Here is a 26,806-nt window from a genome sequence, read left to right on the forward strand (position 1 = left end):
TCGGAGGCACAGGGTGGATGGAGGCTGGGAGTCATGGCAGGAGCGTGTGAAGCAAGCAGCACAGGAGAGCAGGCCGAGGGCCTCGAAGCACTAAGGAAACAGGGAGCAGTCCGTACTGGGGTCAGGACGATCACAGCACTGCCCTCCGTTTGGCCTCCTTCTTCCTGGTTAGAGCTGGCTGATGTATTTCAGGGAGTGGTCACAATAAGACCTTGGAAAAGTCACTTCACCTCCCTGGCCAGCCATCCCATCCTGGGAACGGGAGTCCAAAGAGCATCTGTCAGGCCCCCTTCCCGTGGTGACAGGTGGGTAATATCACCTCCACCCTAAATACCTCGCAGGGATGTGAGAGAATGAATGAGCCAGCATTACAGCCAATATTCGACTCTCCGGCAATAAACAACTCACCTTTTGGAGGTAAACGGGCTCTTTCCAGGGCACCAGGGGATCATTTAGCACTCTGGAAGCAGTAATTTGCTCTATGGTCCTCTGGTGTCCTGAGAAGTGCAATCCACCTCCAAAAGGTGAACCCTTAACTCCCAGAGAATCTGTTTCCTCACAGTAGGATCAGAAAGCTTCAGCGTTTTCCGCTTTAGGAAAAAGCACCCCAGCTATCATTTTCCGGCCTCTTCTCTGCTCTCCACTCCCCCCCCAACCCCCGTCAGCCGCGTCGCCTTACAGCACCCCCCCCCCAGACCCTCCTCCCTCCAACAGAAACCAGATGAAGCCTTCGGCAAACGACTGGGGAGCTCGCAGTGTGTGCCTGGGGACGCTGCCACAAAAATCCTTTTCCGAGGCTTGTCTGTCGAGGGCCCCGGCAAGTTAATGGGAACCCACGGCCCCCTCTCGCCCGGCTGGGTCCTCAGCATTTGATTCCTGTCTGTCACTGAGTGATGAGGACAAAGGGTGAGGAGTCAGGAAAAGGTCTGCGCCACTTTGTTCGGAGTCTGGATGCGAACTTTGGATGAACTCTTCATCGGGGAGGGGGCTGGGGAGGCAAGGGGAGGCCAGGGAGGAGAAATCCACACAGCTCAGGCCTCCAAAAAAAAAAAAAAAAATCCTCTTTAAACAACAAGAAAGGAAGAAAAGGGGGTTAGGAGGGTAGAGGCAGCCTCCCTCGGCCCCCTTAGGGAAAAAAAAAAAAGGAGGGCACGGTGGGGGGACAGGGGGTGTGCTTAAGGAAACAGAAGGCTGGGGCTCGACTCAACAAGGCTGCCGGGCCCATGCTGTGGGCTGCTGGCCAAGAGCGAGTTCTGCAGTCTCCCCCTCCAGCCGGCTCTCTTTCTCCCTCTATTTTTTTTTCCCCCTAAACTAAAGGGAATTCCTAATAAAGCCACAGCAGACTCGCAGAGAAGCAAAGGGAAGGGAGAAGGAGGCTGGGATGGGAAAAGACAGATCAAACTCCTTGCTTTTCCGAAAACCCCCAAATTGCATCTACGCATTTGTGCCCATAAAACGAGAGCACGCTTCGCCCCACAACGGCGCACGCCCAAAAACGTTTCGTGCTGAGTCTGTGTCCCCCTTCCCGCACCGGGGTGCACGTGTGGGCTTGCCTGTGGTGCGGGCCGGCAGCTTTTCCTGGGTGGCCTTCCCCCCCGGAACCCTGTCGCTTCTAAAAAAGGGCCATTAACGTACAGTTGGAACCATCGCAAAAGCCAAGTTTGTCTTCTTTGTGTTCAATAAAACCCCGCTAAAACTCCTTCACCTCCACTTACCATCGATTTTTCTATTGTGCTCCACAGGCGTGTGTCTCTCACTCATCAGACTGTCTTTCATTCTGCGAACCTCTCTGACCACATCTGGACGTGAGGTTTTTCAGCTCCCGGGGATGGGTATCCCTGCTTCCTTCAATTATTTTGCGCCCGCGTGCAGTCGCACAGTCACTTTTGGTCTGGCCTCGGCCCTTTGGTCTCTGCCTCGAGAGTCTGGATTTCAGTTCCCCCCAAAATCGGGTGTCCGTCCCAAGCACGGGGAGCGGAGAGGTGCCAAGGACTCTCCTGCACCCCCGGGGCTCTTTCCCCTCTTGACCTGTATGTAAGACGTGAACTTAAATGACTTGGTGGGGGGGGGGTTCACACTCCCAGGGCTGCAAGAGGGGGCGCTGCGGCCAACATCTGGCACTTGGCTCCCCACCCCTCCGGGGAGCACCCCCTGGGGTGATGTGTGAGGCTGTCCCCCCATCTCCCCAAGCACCAGGGCGGGCTGCTGTAAATGGCAGCTCTGTGCCTGTGTCTCAGATTCACAAAATCCTATGTGACAAAGACGGGCAGATAGATGGGCCAACGAGATGGCCCTTCATTTATCTTCTGAGGGACTAACTCCATGCAGTTGCTAAGTGAATCCATGTATCGAAAACCTCTCGTTTTGCATTGCTAGGAATAGGAAAATAAACTCCACACAGCCAGTAAGTGTGTGTATGATGTCCTTGCTCTAAGAAAATCAGACGCACAGAGATCAACAACTACTGAGAAAACAAAGAGGCAGGTGAATCGTTGAGTATTCCCATTACAAAAAGGGCTCTTCGCCCTAAAAAGGGATGCTCCAAGCCTCGCCTGGAAGAGACCTTATTAATCACTCAAATCGAACCCCTTCACTTAAAGAGGAAGCAGGCAAGGGTTTGTAAGGTTGACACTCAAGTTTTCGTTCTCCAGATAAAATCCTGATGGACCGGTTTTCTCTGTGGGCAGGTAACCTCTATTCTCCAGGTCCCTCCGTGGAGAACAGTGTCCCCACGCCGGGATCTAACTCCCAATCACAACCCTCTGTCCCACCCTCCTGGGATCTCGAGCTTCATATCCACCGCATGCCCCACCGGTGCCAGGATCAACAAGATTTCTGAATCCACGCCATGTCCTAAATCGGCCCTCCGCATGCCTGCCAATCTGTGGCTTCTTCCCCTTGCTTCAATTTTCAGCAGGTTTGAGAAGAAATCTTGAAGCTGTGGTGTGAATTGGTAACTTACAAAGCCTCTCGTACCCACAGCTCCCTAGAGATTCGCAACCACCCACAGCTCCCTAGAGATTCGCAACCACCGTGGGGGCGGACCAGGTCTGCCCGATGAGTGTCATCAGCGCCCACACAACAGGTGAGGAAACCACGCATGCACCAGGAGCAAGAGCGGCAGGCTCCCCGGGTACCATCTACTCAATAGCGCAACAGGCCACTAATTGTTCCCCTGCGTCCAAATGCCGCTTGCTCTGCATGGACATGCGTGTTTCCATTTTGCTCTGAAAATGAAGAAGCAAAAACATACGTTTTACTCAACACTCATCACACGCCTAGCGCCATGTCTGATGCTTGTTCTTACACCTGGGATGACCGTAGCACCTTCGCCCACGAACAATCTCCTCTGGGCCAACAATGAAATACACACACGTGCATCTTCTGCAGACAACCCGCTTTGTGTTTCTTACCCCTATCTGTCTGGACCGTTTAGCGCGTGGTCTTTCGACATCCTAAAAAATGCTCTAAGTTCCAAGGGCTTCTAAGTACAGCAGCTGTCTTCTCCGTGTATATCAGAGCTGGACGAGCGGGTTCCCAGGCAGCTTTTCTCCCTCTTTTAACTTAGCATCCCAGGAAGATGCCATTTGCTGAATATTTGACTGAACAAATAAATCTCCATCTGTAACCATCCCTTCCTCAAGGAATGTTCTGGAAAATGTGTGAGAGTAGAAATTGAAATTTATTTTGTTTATTAATTGCACACAGGGGAGAGTCCTTACTCAAGGACAGAGCAACACACGAGCATCGGATGTAAAGAAGAGAGTCTCCAAAGCAAAGTGCAAAAGTGTCTCAGCTAGACAGGCGCTGTCGTTTGTTCCCCTGATGCCCCACTTTGGGGGAGTCCTGGCAACTGCAAAGGTCATAGATAAGAAGTCTTACACAGATTGTGGTTCTCAGACAGTGGGACGGCCACAGAAAAGTCAGAGGAACCGGTTCCAGTGGCTTCCAAACCAAGCCAAAGGAGACCTTCTTTTCTATGAATGTACAGTCAGAAGGTGTCGATAGTAACCTGATACTACATCACGATGCCCACGGCATTTCCCTCACTCCGTCTCATCACGTGGGCATTTTATCATCTCCCAGCATCACAAGAAGGGTGAACGCAGCAGAGTAAGATATTCTGAGAGGCAGAGACCACATTCCCACGGTTTTTATTACAGAATACTGTTAGAATTGTTCTTTTTATTGTTGGTCATTATTGTTAACCCCTTACTGTGGTGAATTTATAAATTAAACTTTATCATAGGTATATATAGGGAAAAATACCAGTTTTTTTAGAGTTCGATTCTACCCAGGGTTTCAGGCATCCTCTGGGGCTCTGAGAACACACCCCTGTGGAAAAGGAGGGACTGTACTGGTCCTCAAGGACCTACTGCCCTCCTCAAAGCCCACCGTGAGATTCCTTGCCTAAGACCACCCCCCTCCCACCCCCCAGCCCCAGGAGAGGGCTACATAGCAAAGTCACTAAAACAAATGCAGGACCCTACATGGGTCCTGTTCTTCAGTCAGAAACATTTGAATTGCACTGGGATTAGGGGAAGGATATCCCCAGGGAGTGACCCTGAAAAGTGACAGCCCCGTTTGAGATATCACAGACTCTGACTAGGAATTTTCAGTGGGAGGAGGGGACTGGTGGGGGGGGGGGGCAATTCTCTCTTTACTCCTCCCCAAGGACAGGTTTAAATTACATGTGCTCAACTGGAAGGGGGGGGTGGAGCATGCCCAGAGAGCCTCCTATTCAACCACTTCCCCTGCTTCAGGGTCTACAACCTTTTCTGCCTTAATAAAAAAAAAAAAAAAAAAAAAAACCACTTTGAACGTCTTGGGCTTATTTGTTATTTCCTATTATTATTTAATGGAGGAGTCCTTTTCCAACATTTTGATTGATCTGATGGGAGGAAACGTGGACAAAAAGTCATCACAAGCAAACTGGCAGCTTGATTTTTGGGAGAGGGCAAAGAGAAAAGAGGAGGCTTTACAGATGGCAAGAGACCGGACCATGTGAGGATGGGCTGGAATCTGAGCCACCCGCTAGAGAAACAACTACCCTGCCTACTTCGCCTACCTACACAACCCCGGGAAGGTTGTGTCTGGCCAGTTTCCTACATCTGATCGTCACTTGTCTTTACACGGTGTCTCATGTCTCGTCTCGCACACTCTCCCCCAACCCCCGTTCACCCCACGATACCCCGAGCACCCTTCACCCCTCCAAGTCCCACATCATAACTCGGAAAACCCAGACTCAGAGGAGCCATTCAAGAAATGCCCCCGTTTGGTAACAAGCTGATTCCAACCAGAACCTCTTTGTGTCCAAACATGGGATTCGGAGCACTTCATGCGAGGGACCCAGGCAAACGGAAGATGTCTTCTTCTCAGACACATCACAGAAGCGCCCACAGAATACTCAGAAACGAGCACGTTCACAGCAGATAGTAGCAATTTTGGAAATAATTTTTTAAGAGGCTCAGTCTGAAAATATAAGTAAGTCCAATTTAGATTTAGATGAATTATCTGTGACTCCTTTTTTCTTCTTTCCTTCAACCAGTATTTGTAGAGCATCCTGTATTATATACGTACATATACATGTATGTGTGTGTGCGTGTGTGTGTGCATCAAGCACTGTGCTAGCATGGCTCACTAGTTTACCATCTAGGAGGAGAAGCTTACAAGCTTAGAGAAAACTGGCATCATCTTTTTTTCTGGAAACAGCCGAGAACACGCTGTGGGCGAAGCACTAGGCTACATTTAGGTCACCTTCACGGCCCTGTTCGATGCTGCCCTGAAGCCCTCTCTTGGTTTTCTCCCAGTGGTAAGCAATTTGAGGATTAGATCCTGTCTCGCCTCGCCCATTCCAGACACCCTCTGCTTTTCAAAAGTTCCCGTTGAGCTACTTCAACTTTGACGAAACACCTACACTCGTTCCTGTTTTTGCAAACTGAAAGAAACCCAAAGAGGACTTTTGCTTTTGCGGAGAAAAAAGGCAAAAGGCGATTGATTTGCAGTGAGGGTTACATGAGGCAGGGCGCACCCGGCCAGCGAGGAGTGCCACCCAGCTCCTTCCTGGGACCCACACTCATCCGGGACTCTGACCTGTGTCTGTGAGCACGTGAGCTCCGTCTCCACGTATCTTGTGCATCCCCCTAGCAACAGGTGTCCTAAGGTATCAGAAAAGCCTAAGAGAGTCTGGGAACGCTCAAAACTTTTTTTCCATATAAATTGATGGTAATCGGTTTTTTTGCTTTACGCCATTTCGGCTTATGAAAGGTTTCACAGGTCATTCTACCTTCGGACGGAGGGGAACCCGTATGCCTAGCTTAGATGTGGTTGATACATGTTTTTAAACAGAAGGAAGAAAAAGAGACGGGAAGGGAAGCAAGCAGGTAAAAAGTCTCTCTTATTAGTATAGTAACGAATGTCTAAAAACTAATAACACCAATTTTTAAAAAAAGCCAGATGTGGCAGCCATTTGCTCTTCCAACTCTTTTTTTTTTTAAATTTTTTTTTTAACATTTATTTATTTTTGAGACAGAGAGAGACAGAGCATGAACGGGGGAGGGTCAGAGAGAGAGGGAGACACAGAATCTGAAACAGGCTCCAGGCTCTGAGCCATCAGCACAGAGCCTGATGCGGGGCTCGAACTCACGAACCGTGAGATCATGACCCGAGCCGAAGTCGGACGCTTAACCGACTGAGCCACCCAGGCGCCCCCCAACTCTTTTATTTCGTAAGTATGTCCCAAGGATGCTTTGTTCTTCCAGCCTCAGGACCCATGTTTTCTCTGCAAGCCAGTCACAGGGATGGCAGTGGTGGCCACCACTCCAGCCACCCGGTGGGGGATGGAACTACAGAGTCTCCCCACCGAGGCTGCCTGGTCAAGTCAGGAAGTGGGGCCCCACTCCCCACCGCCAGACTCCACCCAACCCCCACCCACCCCAATCATGGAGACCTGGGGTCCAGGGAGGTTGGGTTTGTCAGCCCAGGAATAGGGCCCTGTTTCCTAAAAGGGAATGGAAACGAGAAAGCAAATCTTCGAGACAATCTCCTCGGTCAGGAAACTCTCCGATGCCCTCATTATTGCCGTTTCTGCCTGCCTCTCCTGGCTTAAAGACCCACACACAAACTCCAAGGGGAAAAGCCAGCTGTACCGAGAGTGTATTTTAAGCAACTGTATACTCCGTTCCATAAAAGAGAAAATGCTCATGCCTCTATTACATAGCACTTATCCAGCCAAACTCCAATGTACCTATTAAGATGTACCTATTCCCAGAGGACCATAAGTAGCCTCGAGGGCAGGAGCTTTTGACTGATCCCTCTTTTTAGCAGTACTCATTGAATGTTAATAAATGGATTTATCTCCTTTTTGGATAAACAGATAAACAGGATTTCAATTCAATAAATATCAACTGAGTATCTACTGTCTGCTGGTCATATAAGTCCCGATCATTATTTTCCAGAAATTCATTAGTCTAATGAGGGAATCAGATCATAAACCAATAATTATAATAAAACCTATTGAGTGCGGTGGGGGGCATTCTATACAAAGGGCTATGGTAAGATATGAAATATGTTTATCATGCTGTAGAGGACAACATCTATCACATTATTTAGCATCCTGCTATTATGAACTATGGGAGAAATTTTGCAGGAAGTCAAATTCTGATTCATTTTCAATACCAAATGCCTTGACACTTGAAACTGATCCTGTTTCCCTTTTTGCTTTTGCTGCCAGGGAGCAGAGAGTTAAATCTGTAACCAGCTCTCTAGGATCTGGACTCCATAGGGTTCTAGACTAGTTTGATCCACAGTCAGAAGCTATTTCCTTACCAGCAAAAGGACTGGGAAGTCTACAATGAGAAAGGATCGTCATGCATGCAATTTTACACACTAACAGTCCCCTGCACTTTGTTTTCTACCATAATTTTCTCTTCTATTTTCCTCATTTATTTAGTAAATCTCTTCATTTTGCTTATCCTTTTTGGTAAAGTGCTTGAGTTCCTCTTTGAAATGATATGAGCAATACATAAATAAGTAAGATCCATAACGGGTTCTGTTGCAAAAATAGGAGACAATTTCATCCCTGAGTACGTAATCATCCACAAGAAATGAAAAATTCGTACAGCCATAAGGAAAATGACAGGAAGGAAATATAAGCACGGGAGAGGGGCGGGTGGGTGCTTATAATAGATAGCAAGCTAGGATAGTAAAATTAAAGGTGAATTTTTCTTTTCTAAAATTTTCTTTATAAAGGTCTTCCTGGTATTAAAACATTTCCTAAACAATAAATTTAAACAGGGGATATACCGGGGCCCTGAAGTGGCTCAGTAGGTTGAGCGTCTGACTTCGGCTCAGGTCATGATCTGCGGTTCATGGGTTCAAGCCCCACCACAGGCTCTGTGCTGACGGCTCAGAGCCTGGAGCCTGCTTCCGATTCTGTGTCTCCCTCTCTCTCTGCCCCTCCCCTACTCACGTTCTCTCATTCTCTCTCTCAAAATAAACATTTACAAAAAAATTTTTTAAAGAAATAATAAACATGGGCTATGCCAAATTCTTTCTTTTTTCCTTAAACACCTGGGCAATGTGAAGATACTAAGCTTTGCAAGAGTCACTGTCACCAGGATTTTGCCTCCACGCAGGTCCTTCTTTTTTTTCTTTTAAAGTTAATTGACTTTTTTTTTAAGTTTATTTATTTATTTTTAAAGTTTTGCTAGGCAAAGTTCTCCCATAGTTCATAATAACAAGATTCTTTGAGAGAGAGAGAGAGAGAGAGAGACGGTGGGGGAGGGAGAAATGGGGGGGGAGAGAGATGGGGGGAGAAAGAGGGGGGAGAGACAGAGGGGGGACAGGGAGGTGGGGGGAGAGAGACGGAGGGGGGAGAGGGAGGTGGAGGGGGGAGAGACAGAGCGGGGAGAGAGACGGTGGGGAGAGAGACAGAGGGCAGGGGGAGAGAGACAGAGGGTGGGGAGAGAGACGGTGGAGGGGAGAGAGACGAAGGGGGGAAGGGGGAGAGCGAGGTAGAGGGGGACAGGGAGGTGGAGGGGGGAGAGAAATGGAGGGGGGAGAGAAACAGAGGGGGAGAGACGGGGGGTGGGGGAGAGGGAGGTAGAGGATGTGAAGCGGGCTCCGAGCTGTCAGCACAGAGCCCCACACAGGGCTCAAACTCACAAACCGTGAGATCATGACCTGAGCCAAAGGCGGACACTCAACCGACCGACCGAGCCACTCAGGCGCCCCTCCAACCAGGTCCTTTACACCAGGCTGCTCCGGGGCCACCCCACTCCTTGGAACACAGTTGTCCCCTCCTGAAAACTGAGAACATGCACTTCTCAAAACGAAGGGGCGGCTTCATTCCCACGAGTGGCTTTGTGGCTGGACACAGGAGACTTTCTGGTCTCACCCGTGCAACTTTCAGCTGCACCACTTAGAATCACCTGAGCGCCCGGGGGCCTGGAGTGTGGCCACAAACGGGGGAGGCAGGACAGAAGGGACAGCAGGACCAAGAAGGGTGTGCAAGAACGAGGCACTGTGCCCTGCTTTATGCTCCTGTCAAAAACCCCAGGCTTCTGAGAAGGAACCAGAAAAGGTGATATACACCGAAGAGGGACAGTCAAGCTGTAGACCACCTATGAAAATAAGTCATGCTCATTGCCTGAAAGAAATCAGGAAGATTCTAAAAAGATAACAGGCAGAGGCCTAATAAAAATCAGGGAATAGGCCCAAGGAGAATTTTGGACTTATCTCCTTTTACTTATGTTTTACAGTCAACCATAGTCAAGAGATAATTAAATTTATGTACCTGAGAAACAGGACCAGAGATGGGTAGAGCCAAGCTATTTGTTTTTTGGACAACTAAGTAGGATTCCACAGGATTTTTCTTGGAAGAATCACAATTTAAAGGGCTGTCACTCAACAGGAATGCATATTTCTGCAGAAAAATCCACATTTCGTACAACTTTTTGAGGACCACCCGTCCCAAGTGAGCCTCTCGTTAAGTTGTGTGACTTTAAGGAAGTTCATTAAACTCTCTGCACCTGTTTCTTCATCTTACAAACGGGGGTAATAATGGTAGCTCTGTGTGTAATTAAGTGTTCCGGGCACATTACCTATTATTACCTCCGGACAGAACTCCCTGCTCCACAGGGAGGTGAGGGAGCGTCAACTTCTGCTGACATTTCCAATTCGGCTTCATCCAGAGATGACCCATCATCCTGCCCTTCCCCGGCCTTCGGGTCACTCGGACAGGGTAAACAGCAACAGCTTCAACCATCCACACGGCCTGCCTCCCTTCCTCGGCCGACAGCCAGGACAGACAGACCGTGCGTCTGTGGGTTCTGAGAGCCGGAGGAGCCTCCGGGGGCTGGCCTGTCCCCAGCACCTGCACTGAACAAGCTCCTGGACCAGTTTGATCCAAAGAGACAAGGAGCTATTTCCTTACGAGCGGAGCGGCTGGGCAGACCACGATGAGAAAGCCATCACCAGAGTCCCAGAAACCTTAAGGAGACAGGGGGTCTAATGGCACATGGCCTCAAAGAGCATTAAGTTAACCCAGTGTCTCCTACCAGCAGGGAGGGAGAGGAAGAAAGAAGGTAGCTGTGGAGGGAAGGGGATGCATGTGAAAGATGAATCTAACCATGAAAATTTAATTTGTTAAAATAATGACTAGAGAATGACAGATAACGCACAAATTGTCTACATGCATTTATTGAATACATAATAAATGTGTGTATGAATATATATAACTATATATGTGCACCGTGATAAAAATTAATTCCAGCTTCTAGAAGCATCACTGTTTGTCTCCCTGCTGGCAAGAACCCTGGAGCACAGAGGTAAATTTCACACTTCCTCTCCGCACTCTCTCAACACAGACCGTGTAGCTTAAACTACCCAGGTGAGCAAATGTCACAGAATGCCTATTCAGCGGGTGGTAAATTTCAGCCATCCCAGGGAAATGCCAAGTGGTCTCAGGTCACAAGTTTGGCAAATAGCAATTTGGGGGTGCGGGGGAGGCCCCGGTAGAGGCACGGAAGGGGTCAAAAGAGAGAGTGGAGGGGAGAAGGCAAAGCAAATGAAACTGGGCGACAAGATTTAGGGAAAGGCAAGGCCAGATGCGCAAACTCGGGACGCAGAACATTTCTCAGGCTGCCTACACGAAACACAGCAGCCTCTGAAGCAAAGAAAGCACGCTTCTACACGTACTGCCCAGAAGCGTTCCTGAACTCTCATCCAGAATGACCTTGACAGTCACACTCCTGGCCCCAAGGAACACATCCTATCCTGGGCACAGGACTTTCGGGGCAAGTCAGCTGCCTATGCTACAAAGATCCTGACCACGATTCAGGGCCCCCCCCCCATTGGGCTGGGAGCTCCTGGACGGTTAAGGGCCACAACTTGCACATTTGTATTTCTTCTAGGTCTCACATAACGTCCCACACAAGAAGTTTCCTAAGTATTTGCCCAAGGAACCAATGGTCCAAAGTAGGGTACAAACTCTGCAAATTACATCACGTCCTCCAGTAGGTCTAAACTGAAAATGTGTAACGGGCATTGAAAAACTAAATCCAACCAGGACGGGTCTGCATTTTTAACTTTTTCACTATCTAACCCATGGGACCTAAGAGTCTTCCCCCAACATCTCCAGAACCCACGGTGTTCAAAAATATCTGGCCAGACTTACTGAAAAACAATTAGGCTTCCATAACCTCCACTCAGGAAGGGCACCAGTCAGAAGGTGACATCACAGGTGAGGGACCTTGATAAGACCACCCATCTTTGCACACTTACGCCCACGTGGAGGCCGCCAGGGAGATGCTTTCCTCTTTAGGGTAAGCTGGGAGAAAGCGAATCCACGGAGGCAGTTACCAAGATATCTGAGCCCGAATCCCCTAGGAGGGGAGGAATCCGTACAGTAAATGAGTAGGAGGATGGGGGTGTCCCCCAATGAGGAGCAGAAGGAAGCAACTGTTTTCACTCTCCACTGTTACCACTGCCGGTTTGAGCGTCGCTACTCCTATATTTGAGCTGCAATGTCCGTCACAAGCAGAAAGAGCGCACCAACTCTCAGCCTACCCAACAGCCCCTTCCAACATCTCCCCCGGAGTTAACCCGGACCAGAAACCCCTGCTGTGAAATTAATAATGGGCCTGGTAGTTGGTGGATCAGAGACTGGGCTGGTGCAATTCATAGAATTAATTCACGGATTTGGGAAGTAATGAGGGAATTCAACCTTTCCGACTTCTAGCTCTCCCACGTGCATTCAATGGAAAGTTTCTGGAGGGTCTATTGCAGGACCCGGGGGTTGCTCTGCGGGGCTGTAACAGAGCAATAATAGGAAAGCACAAGAATCCGTTTAAGAATAATAATCACACATCAAGAACATCTTTCCTAGTGTAACTTTCTAAGAAGAAAAATAAAGTAATACGGCTTAGGCATGAGCATGATGACAGCCCCTTCCTGCCTCGGCTCCAGTAGGCTGGGGGGCTGGGGAGGGGGGGGGGGGGGGGGGCAATTCCGGTTTGTATAGGGGGGGGGGGGGGGGGGCAAACTCCCAAATCACTTTTCTCTTTGCTTAAGACTCCTGTTAAAGACCAGACGCGTCGCCATATAAGAAGGTAGGTATGTCTGAAGGCCCCAAACCTTCTTCAAGCGTTCAAGGAATCAGACCTCCCTTAACAAATGTCAGGGCCGTTTAGGGTCCATCAAGGTTCTCTGGATTAAAAATCCCCCCAGGGGAGGGTGCCGTGCTCCCTGCAAGGGCTGAGAGACAAAGGAGACACCAGGGCTCCTGCAGCACCTTCCGGAGGGTGGTGTGTGATTTCATTTCACGCGCACAAAGCACCGACGGGAACGGTTAGGGACGGAGAGGAAACGACACCGGGCCAACGGAGAAAAGACGCTGCAGATCAACACGCGTGCGTGGGAGCGCGCACACTCTCAGCCACGTGCTCGCACGCCGCCCTCTGCGTGGCACCCCTGCACGCAAAGCCACCGCCGCCGAGGTCTGCAGGCCTCGGGCACGTCGCACACCCGGCGCCCGGAAAGCGCGGGAGCCCCGCTCCCCGGGGCCAGGCCTCCTGCCGTCCAGCACCCTCACCGCCCCTCCCCACCCCGGGGCTCCGACGCCCCGACAGCGAGCAAGCGGCCTGACCCGGTGCGGGGGGGGGGGGGATGTGCAATGAAGGGTGGGGTGTGCGAAGAAGGACGCGTGGCGCCCGAGGGGGTGCGGGGTCACCTCCAGCCACCTTCTCGGGGCCCCAGGGCGCGGAGCGGGGGAGGGGGGAGAGGCCGCTGGAGGCACGCCCCCGCCCCCACTGCGAGAACCCCCGGGCCGCCCCGCGTCCGCAGGGAGCCACCGCCCTTCGCGCGCCGCGGGTGGCCCGCCGACCGGCCTGTCCCCGCGGCGGCCCCGCATTTCCCTAAGTTCCCAAAGTTTTCCGCCGCCGCGCATCCCCCTCAACTCCTTGCAGACGACTCCGCCTTGCCGCGCACCACCTGGCGTGCGCCAGCCGCCCTCGCCCTCCTGTCGTGGCGGCGGCGACGGTCCCCCCCCACCCAACACTGCGGGCCGCTCACCTGGCCGCAGGCCCCGGCGTCCCCCACCCCCACCCCCGCCGGGACCCAGTGCTCGCGCGCGCCCCCGCCCGCACCCGCCCCGGGCCTCGCCGTCGCCAGGGCTGCGGGGTCACGGCCACCCGCGCACGCAGGCCGCACAAAGGAAAAGCCAGGCCCCGGCTGCCGCCGCTTTGTTGTGAAGTGTCTCCTAACGTCGCCAGGGCGCGAGGCCCCGGAGCCCCCCGCGTGCAGGCTCCGCAGGAAGGCGACGCCGTGCACACCCTCCCACCCGGAGAGCAGAGCGGGCCTCGCGGAGGGCGGGGAGGCCGGGCTCCTCGTTAGGGTCCCCGAGAGGCTTCCTTTGTTAGGGACAAAAGAGAAATGCAAACTTTCCATTCGATTAACAATGAGGATTACAAGGAGGATTCTCCTCCGGGGACGCACTCGGGCTCAAATCACCCGCAGCCCTCGCTGCCCTCGGAGAGACGCCCGCCTGCCCTCCCTCCCGGGCCTGCCAGCGCAGGCCACTAGGTAAACTTATTCCTTTGACCTACTGGCAGATTCAACCCGCTCTCAAAGCACAACAGACACAGAACTTCACGCACACACACATACACACACACACACACACACACACACACACACACACCTGCGGGCCGCACTTCGTCTTAGGGACAGCCAAACATCTTTCTAAATACCCTCAGTTTAAGTCTCCAGAAGCCCCCCTGAAGGGTGGGTGGGAAACAGGCCTTGTTTCAGCGTTTCAGCTGAGGCAAACGGGAAACAAGGAACTCTGCACAATTCCAAGGTGAAAGGCAAACCCAAGTTTCCCGGACTTTTTCCTCTGGGCTGCGCCGTGTGAACTTGCACAGGTATACTGCCCTTCCAATCCTGCAACCACAAATCTTCGTGTTTTCCAAAAAGCAGTCTCCAGCCTAGAATCCAACAGCTAGCTACAAACAGAAAGGATGCAGAAGAACCATTATTTGCCTTCGGTCATGGAGTCTACAAGGTGGATTAAACCGGGACTGGCCTCCAACGGGCCTTGTAAATGTGATGCTAAATACTTCAATTAAAAAAAAAAAATCACTATTTTTTTTTCCTCTCCCGGTTTGCATTCTCCAATTCAACTTGACTGATGGAGGTAGCTTTAACACCACCATAACCACTTTTATAGGACTGTCTAGAAAAGGGAGGAGGAGTCAAAGGATAAATTAAAACTGCAGTAATGAAAAAAAATTTTATAAGTGCTCCACCTGCCTTCCATCCAAGTCTTGGGCAGGACTCATGTTGAGGCTCATGATCCATGGGATGTGGGGTCAGCTCTCTAGAGTTGCCCATTCCATGGACGTGGAAACCTGAGACTAAGAGGTTAAATGACATTCTTAAAATAACACACTTTGGAGGCAGTCAGCAGTGCACCTCAGAACTCCTGACCCTGACTCCGGGTCCTGCAAACTTTGTCACACCATGGACTCCTCTGGACTTGTCCCTTGTGTTCTAACTGTAGGAAACAAGATGGCGGCTTCCACCTACTCATTCTCTTGTGGGGAACATTTAAGATGTTGTTAAGGATATGGAAACAAATCATAAAACAATACGTTATGAAAAGAAAAAAGTAAAAAAAAAAAAAAAAAAAGGAGATAGTGATGAACCACCTCATCCTAGTTCTATGCCAAAAAAGAAAACAAAACAAAAGTTTATGCCAAAACAACCACTCCTTGGCCAAGCTGACCAATACGGAAGACCCGAGCCACATGTAAACCCTTGAGCACTTAAGTATGCCTAGTCCACACTGAAGACGTGCTGTAAATATAATATACACAATGGGTTTCAAAGTCTTAGTACAAAAGAAAACATAAAATGGCTCATTAATAATTTTATGTTGATCACATGTTGAAATATTTTAGAGATTTGGATTTAAAAGTCTATTTCTTAAAATTAATTTCACCTCTCTCTTTTTTTTACTTCCTTTAATGAGCCACTAGAAAATTCAAAACATTACATTTAAGGGGCGCCAGGGTGGCTCAGTCGGTTAGGTGTCCAGCTCTTGATTTCAACTGGGGTCATGGTCGAGCAGTTTGTGGGTTCGAGCCCCCCATCAGACTCTGCACTGACAGCATGGAGCCTGCTTGGGATTCTCTCTCTCCCCCTCTCCTTCTCTCTCTCTGTCTCTGCCCCTCCCCTGCTCTCTCTCTCAAAATAAATAAACATTAAAAAATTATATTTGAAATTACCTATGTGTTTACCAGACAGCACTGTTTTATGGGATTCCTTTTCAAGAACTCAAGGACTGAAGGAGGAAAGTGCAGGTATGCTGGGATACCTTCTGTTGAGATTTGCCCAAGAGTCTTTTCCCCTCTTATACAGACAACCATTCAAAGCACGTAAATGCAGCAGGCGTCAGGAGGCATTTTGGTAAGCCTCTAAAACTCCTGGACCAACCTGCTGGAAAACCCAACCTGAACAGAGCCAAACTCATGAGTAGGGTGGTCAACACTCTGCCATGCGGTTTTGGAAAAAACAAAACCCAAAAAACAGTAGTTGGCATTTATTGAGCACACTCACTAGACTATATGCTTTGTATTAATTGTGTTTAGTCCCCCAAATTACCCCACTAATATTATTATCTTTACAGTATAGGTGAGGAAATTGAAGCTCTGTTACATCAAATAACTTATTAATATTACACACCAAGCTAGGAATGGAATCCAGGGTGGTTTGCCTCGAAGTCCTGGCTTTCCCTATCATACTAGACTGCTATTCAAAAAATTGCCCAATCTCTTTTGCTAATTTCTCCCTTTCCAGGAACCCCACACCTGAAATTCCAACAGTAGAGATTCATTCCTTTGACTTAAATTTATCAAAAACAATTTTTTTTAGAGTAGGTGTCGATGATCAAAGAAGACAAAAAATACAGAACCCTAAACATGGAGGCAAAGAAGAGATCACCAATTGGAGGAAAAGGTTGAAAACAATGGAAGGCCGGGGGTGCTAGAGACAAAAGGTGGTGTCATTTACAATATGACTTAAGAACACAACACATGTTATGGGACTCCATTTATGTGAAATGCCCAGAAGAGACAAATCCCTAGAGGCAGAGGTTAGCAATTTCTAGGGGCTAGGCAAAGGGAGAAATCTGAACTGATTGGTCATAGGTACTGGGTTTTTTGGTAAGTGATGAACAAGGATCTAAATTTAGGTTCTGCTGGTTGTACGATTTTGTAAATATACTAAATCACTGAACTGTATAGTTAACATGGGTGAATTTCATGTACATGAAGTATATTTCAAGATGACTATCAGGGGCGCCTCGCTGGCTCAGTCAGTAGAGCCTGTGACTCTCTACCTCGGGGTCATGAGTTCAGCTGCCTCGTTGGGCACAGAGTTTGCTTTAAAAAAAAAAAAAAAGAAAACCATTTAAAAAGAATAAAAAAGAATAAAACCTACAATGTATCCAGGCTGTCATTATGATAAAGATAAAATTTTTCCTAAATAAGAAACATATTAGGAAGTCAGGAAAAGATCCTTGTTACCCTAACCTCACTTTATGTTACTCTTCCTACTTTCAAACTTTGTAAATTGAATGGATGGGTCCACGTGTTTTCAGAGAGAAAATATTTTTAACTATAAATACATAATATCTCTAGTTGCTGGTGCTAAGAAAACACAATCACTAATATATGCAATCTTAGTTTTTCAGGTAGTTGTTGTCCAGTTTGTGGATAACTAAAAACCTCTGTCTTTGTTCCTACTCATTCTTTCCCCCTTTCCTTCCAACCTAGTCCCAGCCTTTTGGCCAGATAGAGCTAATTCTCGCTTTAAGAGAACAGCAAGAGAAACAAAAGAAAGCAAATCTTAAATTCAGCAATTTTTGTCTCTTTTCAGCATAGAATCACAGAGTCTTGGAATTGGCTTGGTCTTTAGGGACCATCTGGTGCAAGCCTCTCTTTTTCATAGAAGAAAACAGGGCCAGAAATAATAAAAGCTAACAGTTATTGACTGCTTACGCCAGGCACTGTAATTTACATGTATTACCTCATTTCATCCTTACCACACCCCTCTGTGATAGGTATCATCAGTATCTCCTTTTTATAGATGAGGAAAATGAAACACAGAGAGGTATAGTAACTTGAATAAGGTCACAGAGCTAAAAAGTAAGAGATGTGGGATACAAATGCAGAGACCAAGTCCTTAACCACTACTGTTAGAGTTTCTCCTACAATTCTTTCAGCAATTTTTTGCCTATCATCGTACAACTGCTTAGTGGTAGGTCCAGAATTCATACAGGTGCAGGGCACCCATCCTCATAACCACTTAATGACAAGAGGGTCAGTGCCAGATGTAGCTGAATCTATGAGCTCAACCCAAACGGATGATTTTTTTTTTTTTTTTTTTTTTTTTTTTTTACCCATTGCAATCTTGATTTCCACCAATAATTGAGAGATTGAAACATAGCTGTCAGTGGTAAGAAGACCTTCCGGGAAGTCACTACTGACCTTATTCTGCCATAAAGGGAGATCGTTTTTATAATCTTATGACCGTCTATACCTGCACTTTTTTTTTCTCTGGAAATCACTCTGCCAAGTTCTGAGAAGTGACACCTCTCAGATACACATGGAGCCATAGATTCAACCAGAGAATTCTCCCCATGAGAGACGACCAACCACCCGTTACATAATTACGGACTGGTAGATACGCTCCTATGGCCTGAAAGGGTTAACACAGTGACATCCTATGAAATGGGACAGGATATGGGTCCCAACATAATTTATTACAGAAAACACAGCATCTTTTATTTATACAGCCCAGGGAACTCAAAGCACTTTGCAAACAACTCATTAATCCTTCCCTTATTTTTTTTTATCAGTTACTGTGTCCCTTACAGCTGGCCACACCACCTCAGGTAAGGGACAGGGGTGGAGCCAGAATTATCATATTCCTCTCACCCAGGGACAAATGGCAGTGCAGATGGACCGGGTGGCTCTCAGGGTCACGCGAAAGTGAAGAAGAGCAGTCTTTGGGAACTGGATCTAGGACACGACCTCGGTCATGTGGTGTTGTGTATATATATATATATTCGTATACACACACACACACACACACACACACACATATATAAAATGAGTTGTTTTAATATATGAAAAGGGAAAGGAATGAAGTCTATTTGGATTCACCTCCCCAAGTTCAAAACATAACAGCCTGCATCTAAAAGGGGTTTAAAACCAAAATTAAGGCTAAGTTTTCCTAAGGCATGAGTGGAAACCGTGTCTCCAAAGAAGCTGGGTTATGCTTCAAATTAAACTGAAAATGCTCTCCTATTTAAATATGTTCAGTATTTAAGTGTTGGTTTGTTTGCTTGTTTGGGGGTATTTCTGTAATTGTGCCAACAACAACAACCAAAAGTTCATGGGCGTCAGTAGAAGGCAGGGGAGAGCATGTGAGCTGCCTTGCACCAGCAGAAAGCTCAAAGCACAGCCAGGCACTACGCCCCCTCCCAGCACCACCCAACTGGGAACCCACAGCCTCACTCACCCCCCCAGCTCCTGACAGCCACGTCCCTGGGTCTGTGAACCCTCTTCCAAACCCTCTCTCAGTTCCCTTAACTTACATCTGCTCCCCAATCCTCACAGGCGCCCTGACTGTCAGAAGCGACCCCAAACTTCCAAAACATTCGTGCGGACAGGTCTGCCCCCCATGTGCTTTGCACCCCTCCTTCGTACCTCTCCAATGCCAGAATTTATCAACTCTACTTCTAAGAATGGATCGCACTAAAGTGACTGGAGAGAAGGGATACTTCCCATCAGTCAGTGTTGCACGTCTATATACAACTTACGACCAGATTATGATGAACCGTGTATTGTCGAATCACATTACTTCTGCCCAGCTCACTGCTGGACCTGGATGGGAGTGTTCAAGCAAAGCTGGTTTGTAACTTCCCTTCCCTCGCACCCCCCCTCCCCCACTTTTCCCTCTCAGCCCCTTCCACAAAAAAAAAAAAAAAAAAAAAAAAAAAGACAGAAAAAAAAGAAAAGACCTAACGCTTGAACTTTGTGATCAGCAAGAAAAAGTTTTTTGCATTTGCCCGCTATGGGTGAACTTCCTTGAAGTCACTCCTGCCACCGTGACCCCAAAAGGAATCTGAGCAGAGGCAGCTCTAAATTGTCTAAAGTTATTTCACTCCTGCTCGGCTCAAGGCCTCATACCATCAGAATTATTCCCCTGCTGGATACAGTGTCGCTGCATCCTGCCCCTCTCCTACTTATACAAACACACACACAGACACACACGCACGCGCGCGCGCACACACACACACACACACACACACACACTATTCTCTAATGCTCTAAATAAGAGAAGACTACCAGTCCCATAATATAACTGCTGTATTAGAAAGAAGCGGCAGGCAAGAATAAGGGAGCGTGTCAAAAGTGAAATACAGTAGTAGACTTAAACACACACACACACACACACACACACACACAGATCTATGATGGGGGTGTTAACTGAACACAGAGAAAAAAGAAAAGAGAGAACAAAAGGTTGGTAAGGAAGCAAAAAAAAAAAAAGAAAAAAGAAAAAAAAAGCCTAATTTTTTTAACCTCCTTCAGTGATTTGATTTAACTTCAGCGCAGATAATTCACAGAGGAAAATCGGCTGGAAATGCCATATATAGCCATTATGTTCTAAAATTAAAAACTATTCACAACAATTACCGCTCTTCATTGCTATCTATAAATATTCTCCCTAGTAAATGGCACCCAGTATTTTTGGGGTGTTTTCCTAATTTTTCAACCTGCGTGAATTTTGACACTAAAGTAAAAAAAAAAATCAGAAGACATTTGATATTATATGCAAGATCTTTTTAAGAAACACAGTGTGTTTGACTTTTTTTTCTCCTGTTCCATCGCATCACCCCCCCCCCCCACCCCTACATATACGCCTAGGTAAAAGCCAGCCTTTTGCTACTATGTCAGAAGACAAGGAATATTTCCTTAAACACAAAAGAAAATAAGATATTAAATGGCCCAAAAGTCGATATTAAATCCCTCTGATCCCAGAAGGAGACAGCAGATAAAAGCCACTTGTGAGACACACATTGCTATGGGTCTCGACACGGGTTTCCTTGCTGTTGTTTTTGAGATTTGCCGCCCGGAGCGTTCTGCAGGCCTTCTTTTTTCTTAGCATTTATTTTTAAAAAGCAAAAGGGTATCAAAATAAAAACTCACCCACACTCTGAAGCAAGAAGACACATGGTGTGTTTTTTTTTTTTAATATCCTCACAGTAATTTCTGACTTAAATACCCATCAATCAACTGTAATTTAGACGGTGCTGCCTACTTCGGGTGCTGTGCGCATGTTTCTCTCGAGTTGCAAAAGGTGGGGAAGACAATCTTCCCCACTCAGTTCTGAGCTTTCGCACTGAAATCGTGAGCAAAAACAAAAACAAAGTAAAAGCAGTAAATGAAAGCCATTACCGCTGCTCCCCTCGGCGTCCAGTCTTCCTCCTAAAGGCCTAGGTAAGCCGAACGTGGGAACTTCGCGAGCGAATAAACAAGCAAGCCCACCCTGAGCCCAGTAACCTCTGCAGTGCTTGGGACGGAAGCTCAAAAATGCTCATTCGAGGCCAGGGGGCTGGGAAGAAACAATAGGGAAAGTCCCATAACAATGAAGGAATGCATAGGAACTGACCCTCCAACAGATCTGCCTACCAGCCCTGGATCCAGAGGGAGGGAAGAAAAAAAAAAAAAACAAAAAACCAAACTCCTGCAACTTTACACACTTTACCAGACGCATCGGCCGCATGGGAGATACACTGGCACAGAGACGGGGATTTGGGCAAATCCTGAGCGCCGGGGGAATCATGCTTCAGAGTCAAAGGCTTCTGTTCCACACACCAGTTGTCTATCTCCCCACCTTTAACACAGAACACTCAGCATTCCAGGAGATGTTTCTTCCTTCCCCTCACTCCTTCTAACATACAAGTTGCAGAGAAACAAGGAGGAAAGCTTTTTTTTTTCCCTTTCTTTTTTTTTTTTTTAAAACTTTCACCCATGGGTGCCCTCTCAATCCCAACCTCTATCACGCGTGTGTGCGTGTGCACATGTATATTTCCCCTTTAACACAGGGGCAGGGATCCTTATCTTCTCAATCTACAGTACTTCATAAACTATTTTTTAAATATATTATTCTAAAGACAACACACCGAAACTGAACTTAGATTTTTAAAAATCTCCAAACACCAATTCATCAATTGACAGGAAATTTTAAAAGCGAAATATACATCCAACGATAGATTACACCTTTCAAGCGTTATTTTTGACCGATACCCCTGCTTCCTATCACCATAGTTTAGCCAATATGAATAAGGAACAAACTCTTTAACCCACACCAGAACCGGATCTCTATTCACACCCATCCACTTTGATCTACTGCCTTGGTAGGTTTTAATTAGAAGGCTAGAATTAAACACTTTGACCACAATATACATTCAAGTGCCCCGATGGGCTTCCTTTCCATAAATATCTGATAAAGTGTCTTCCAAAATTGAGCCGCTTTAGCCTGGATTATCAAATATGCCTTTATGTCTTGATTCTGTATTTGATGAATCAAGACGGGCAGGAAAGCGTACTAGGTTAGAAGCAGATTTCAACAAACCAAAAATTCAAAGTAAATAAGCATTGGAGATCAAAAAAGAAAATGAGAAGGAAGAAAAAAGGAGAGGAAAAAAATCTATATACATACACTCAGGTTTCCTGCCCTGGCTAATAGGGAAAAAAAAGCTAAAAAGTGTGACAAACTGGAAGGGCTCTTTGATATTTGTATGCACAATTCATAAATCTCTTAAGAGGTGTTGCACAGCTAAAATAATGTAATTATCAGCTTTGCAGTAAGGTTAGGTTTTGGCAAGGCAACCTGAAAGTCTTGAAGGTCTGAACATTACTGCTCAGGTGCTTTGTCTGGCATGTTGTGCACAACACAAATAACATTCAACAAAGGAGCTGCTTACTAATTTCACATAGATTTCAAGACCCAAGTAATTACATATTCGATCAACGGTCACATCTTGAAACTATTTATTCTTTTAAAAGAGAAACACAGAGAGCTTTCAAAAAGAAAGCCACCCTGGGTGCCCTCCCCCCCACCCCTCTTTTTTATGTGTAACTATCAATGTATATCAACCGGGCATGCAATCATATTTATTGTCACTTTCATTCATGTCATGCCCTTGCTTATATGGTTTAGATATGAATTATTGACTGTTACACTCCTTGTTGTAAAAAATAAATAAATAAATAGGAAGGCAGGTACTTTGCACTGCTCTGAAGCAAGCAAGTCAGAGGCCAGCAGAAGCTCCCGCTTTATATAACCACCCCTCGTTCCTCATCATTATGCTCTAGTTTCAGATTGCCTTCTCAACTCTCTCTTTTTACAAGGGAGAGATTCAGCCACTTTGGAAAATTAAGGATTAAGATAAACAAACAAGAGGATGTTGCTAAATGTCCTTCCCAGAGCATCTGTTGTTTAAGAACACCTCTGATTGATGACTGCTATTTTTTAATTGTTGCTTTAAAATTTAAATGCCCTCCTGGGATGTGTTATAAGTGTGTTAGTCCATGAGAGGAGGTCTAGAAAGTAGAAAAGCAACAGAATGAGTGATCTCATGGCATTATATTCTCCTAAACCCAACGCTTCCCCCTGCTATGAAATCACAGGGCACTCAAATACCGATAACCTGACGTTGTATAGCGCTTTCCACAAAGGTATTTGACAACCACCACTGCTGAGAAACCTCTAGCCTGCTCCTTTGTACCATTACAAGAAAAAAAGGAAAGGAAACTTTAAACAGCTTAGCCCCCATGCCCAACTCCAAAAACACTAGGGTTTTAAATATGGGCCAAAATACATTCCTTCAGGAAACAGACTTTTACTTTCATATTTTTCCCCCAAAGGCACATCATTCTATCAATTTCCCTTCAGAACCTCTCTTCTAGCCCCAGTTTCAAAGAGGCTGGTAACAGAGTTAAGGAAAATAAACCAGTAATGCTTGGTAATAACTGTCAAGGAAACTTGGTGCTTTCTTTCCCAGGAAGCAGGGCTACTAGGACTCCCTATTGGAATACGCGATCCATCTTGAGAGTACTTTTATTCTGAAATTTTAATATTTAAATAATGGGTTTGTGATTGCTGGCTAAGTGAGTCAACTGGCCAAAGAAAACGCTTAAATATTGAAATCTCATTCCTACCTGTTTTTTCTTTGATTTCACACAACACATTAAACAAGGCAGGCTTCATTCTGTGGCAGTTTAAAGCATGTTTTCTGCAAGAAAGAAACAACATAATGGCTTAGGTGGACTTTCAGAATCAAACTGCTGATAATGCACAGGGGGAAAAATCTGAACATTTAGCCAAAATTATATACCACGCATAACTCTGTGGCATGCTTCGATTGTTTTATGACTTAATATACAGAGTCCTGCCATAGAAAAGGAAATAATGTTAATTAGCTGAGAGAGAGTAGGGATTTAACTACAGAACAGAACTAACCTAAATTATGCCCATTTAGGCAGAGTTAGTTGTTTTTTTTTTTAATAGTTTAATCAAAGTGGAATTCTTAAACCAATAATCCTATATTCAGGGCAATGAATACGGCAAAGCTAAACGCATAGGATAACAGTTTTCTATAATCTATGCAACCACCACAGCCTAGGAGCTGTCTGCCTCTTAGTCTGTGTGTGTGTTTTCAAATTTAATTCATCCATGTGTTCGAATTCATTCCGCAGATGCCCCTGTATTCTCATAAACACAAGATGCTTGAAAGGTCTTCTGAGTAGAACTGTCAATTTATAAAATTTCAGTCCCCGAGTTAAAGAGTATGGAAATGCATTGCCAGGGGGCAAACATACCCATATGGGGAATAAATTCATTTCTCTGTGTTCACATTATGCCTCTTGTGCACACGCCGCTTATTTGCAGGTGTTGAAATTCAATTATTTACAATTAGGACCTTGCACCCATTGGGGAAAAAATAAATACAATTCTGCCTTTTAGATTAGTGATTTACCTGGTTCTGGTGTGCGTGTGTATTCTGAATGCACTTGAGGAACAAAACAATACCTTTCCCTTTATTTTACTATGGAAGCACTTAGCAGAAGGATATTGTTTTGGAAACAAAATACTGATCGTATCAGCTATCAGTTAAAGGAATTCTGTTTACAAACTGAAATTAATGTGTAAAGACAAATGGAAGCCCCTGGCACCCCAGACACATGCAATTCTTTTTTAATTCTTGCTAAAGTTAAAAAAAAAAATGGACACACATCCTCATGAAGAGCAGTAACCAGAAGCAGGCTCTCTATACTGTGAGTAGAGTTACATTGTTTGAACAAAAAGAAAGCTCAATGGTGCCTGAGTTCTCATGGGGGGGGGGGGGGGGGAGAAAAAAAGGTACAAAATACTTTATTGTATCAAAGACCTCTTTGAGGGCCTTTTAAAATAGTTTTCATTAATTGCATTCTTACATATAGGCCCAAATGGAAAAACAAACCAACAAGACTAATAACAACAAAAGCCCCAGACGGCTTTCCAGAAATACTACATTTCCACAGCACATCAATGGGGTTAGAGACAGAGAACAGATTTCCCCATCCCAAAATGTGGGTCTAATCTCTCTCAGCATCTAGGCCACTATCAGGGGAGACCCGCCAAGCCTCGGCTGTCCTCAGCTGTACAAAAAGGGAGTACTGATCGTCCGTGAGGAAAGTGGGAAGTCTCCAGCCTTCCCGGCCCCTTGCCACTTCACAAACTTGTTATTAAACCAGTTTATTGGTATGCCTGAGTTTCTTCTTCTGCAACAATGTAATGGAGAAATCTGTTCCAATTCAAAAAGAGATTGCCAGTGGGAAAAATCTTCCACTTTGCCGTAATTATTAGCTTCTCTAAAGATAATACAATTGGAAGAGAGCACCGATTAATTTTTGAAAACTTTCCCCCATTTAAAAAAAAAATTAAGCACAGTTCCTGGCTTCGAACATTTCTAAGTTTTCCACACTCAGTACTTCTGAGTTTACATGTTGCATGTGCCTGCAGCTAAAATAAGGGTGTAATTCATAACATCCACGCTTTTAACCGCTTCGGCTCATTTTCTCAACTCAAATTCCTTATTCCCATAAGACGAAAATACATATAATGTCTTTTCCACATAACTGAGTCATTTGGGGTATAGGAATTGTGTACATATTAAAAAAACAACAACAACTACTTCTGAGATTTCACAAAGCAGGGTAATTAACAGTAAAGACATATGTGGTCATTAGATTTTTTAAATTCTTCTTTTCGAGATCGGCCTTGGGCAAGCTGTTTCTGGGTTGCCATTGACTCTACATTTTGTTTTGGAAGAGAATTTACTGTAAAATCCTGGAGTGTTGAACTGTCTACCTGGCAATGGATTAACTTGAGAAGCTACACAGCTTATTTATTGTGTTTCCTTAATAAAGACCTTCCTGTCCTACAGTACTGAAAATACATGAAATTCACACATGCCTTCATTTCTATTTCTGTGCATTCTAAGTGGTCCTGAAAAAAGCATGGGAAAAAGATCATGCTTGATTTTTGTCCCCCCACCCCCTTTTTTAAAGGACCATACATTCTGTGCCACAGAGCGTTGGTAAAGTGACTCAAATTAAGAGACAATAAAGTTAAACTGAATATCTGAGTCTCCTGAAACTAACCAATATGCCTCAAAGCAAAATCATGTTTTCCTTCTTTCCATTAGCTTTTTTCTGAAACAGAATCAAATGAATGCAAAATATTTTTTGGATAGTTGACAAGTACTGACAAAGAATTAATCTGTTTTTTTTTTTAATTTTATTTTAAGGGGGCAGAAAGAAGGAAAAGCTCAAAATTAATTTTGGAGGGGCACATCAAGAAAGAAAAGCCAAAGTCTCTGAATTAGGTGAGGAGTCACTAAATTTGCAAATAAAGTGTTATTGGGGCATTTTATTTTGTAATGTTACGGAGTCCCTCAACAAGAAGGCATGGAATGCCGTCCAAAACTTGTCAATTCTGCTCTCTCTGATACTTTTTTAAAGCAGTAAAAAGTGCCGAGGGCCGCTTTTGGATCCGTTGGCAGTATTTTCGGCGTGCCTGAGTGTTTGTGTGGACATATATGAATATCTCTATATTCACACACACACGCAAACACACATACACACACACACACACACACACACACACACACACACACACACACACA

At 46.1% G+C, this 26,806-nt stretch overlaps 1 protein-coding gene across 6 annotated transcripts in view; it reads right to left on the bottom strand.

The window, feature by feature from the left end:
* Positions 1-26,806, bottom strand: part of PBX1 (PBX homeobox 1) — a 289,525-nt gene that overhangs the window by 261,552 nt on the left and 1,167 nt on the right. For all 6 annotated transcript variants that reach the window (XR_007458868.1, XM_049634591.1, XM_049634593.1 and 3 more), the window contains exon 2: positions 23,799-23,872. Coding sequence is in view for 5 of the 6 variants with exons in the window: in XM_049634591.1 (XP_049490548.1) it covers positions 23,799-23,872 (74 nt within the window). In the remaining variant the exon portion in view is untranslated. The remainder of the gene's footprint in view (positions 1-23,798; positions 23,873-26,806) is intronic.

The sequence above is a fragment of the Panthera uncia genome, chromosome F1 (assembly GCF_023721935.1).
Source record: "Panthera uncia isolate 11264 chromosome F1, Puncia_PCG_1.0, whole genome shotgun sequence".
NCBI lineage: Eukaryota > Metazoa > Chordata > Mammalia > Carnivora > Felidae > Panthera > Panthera uncia.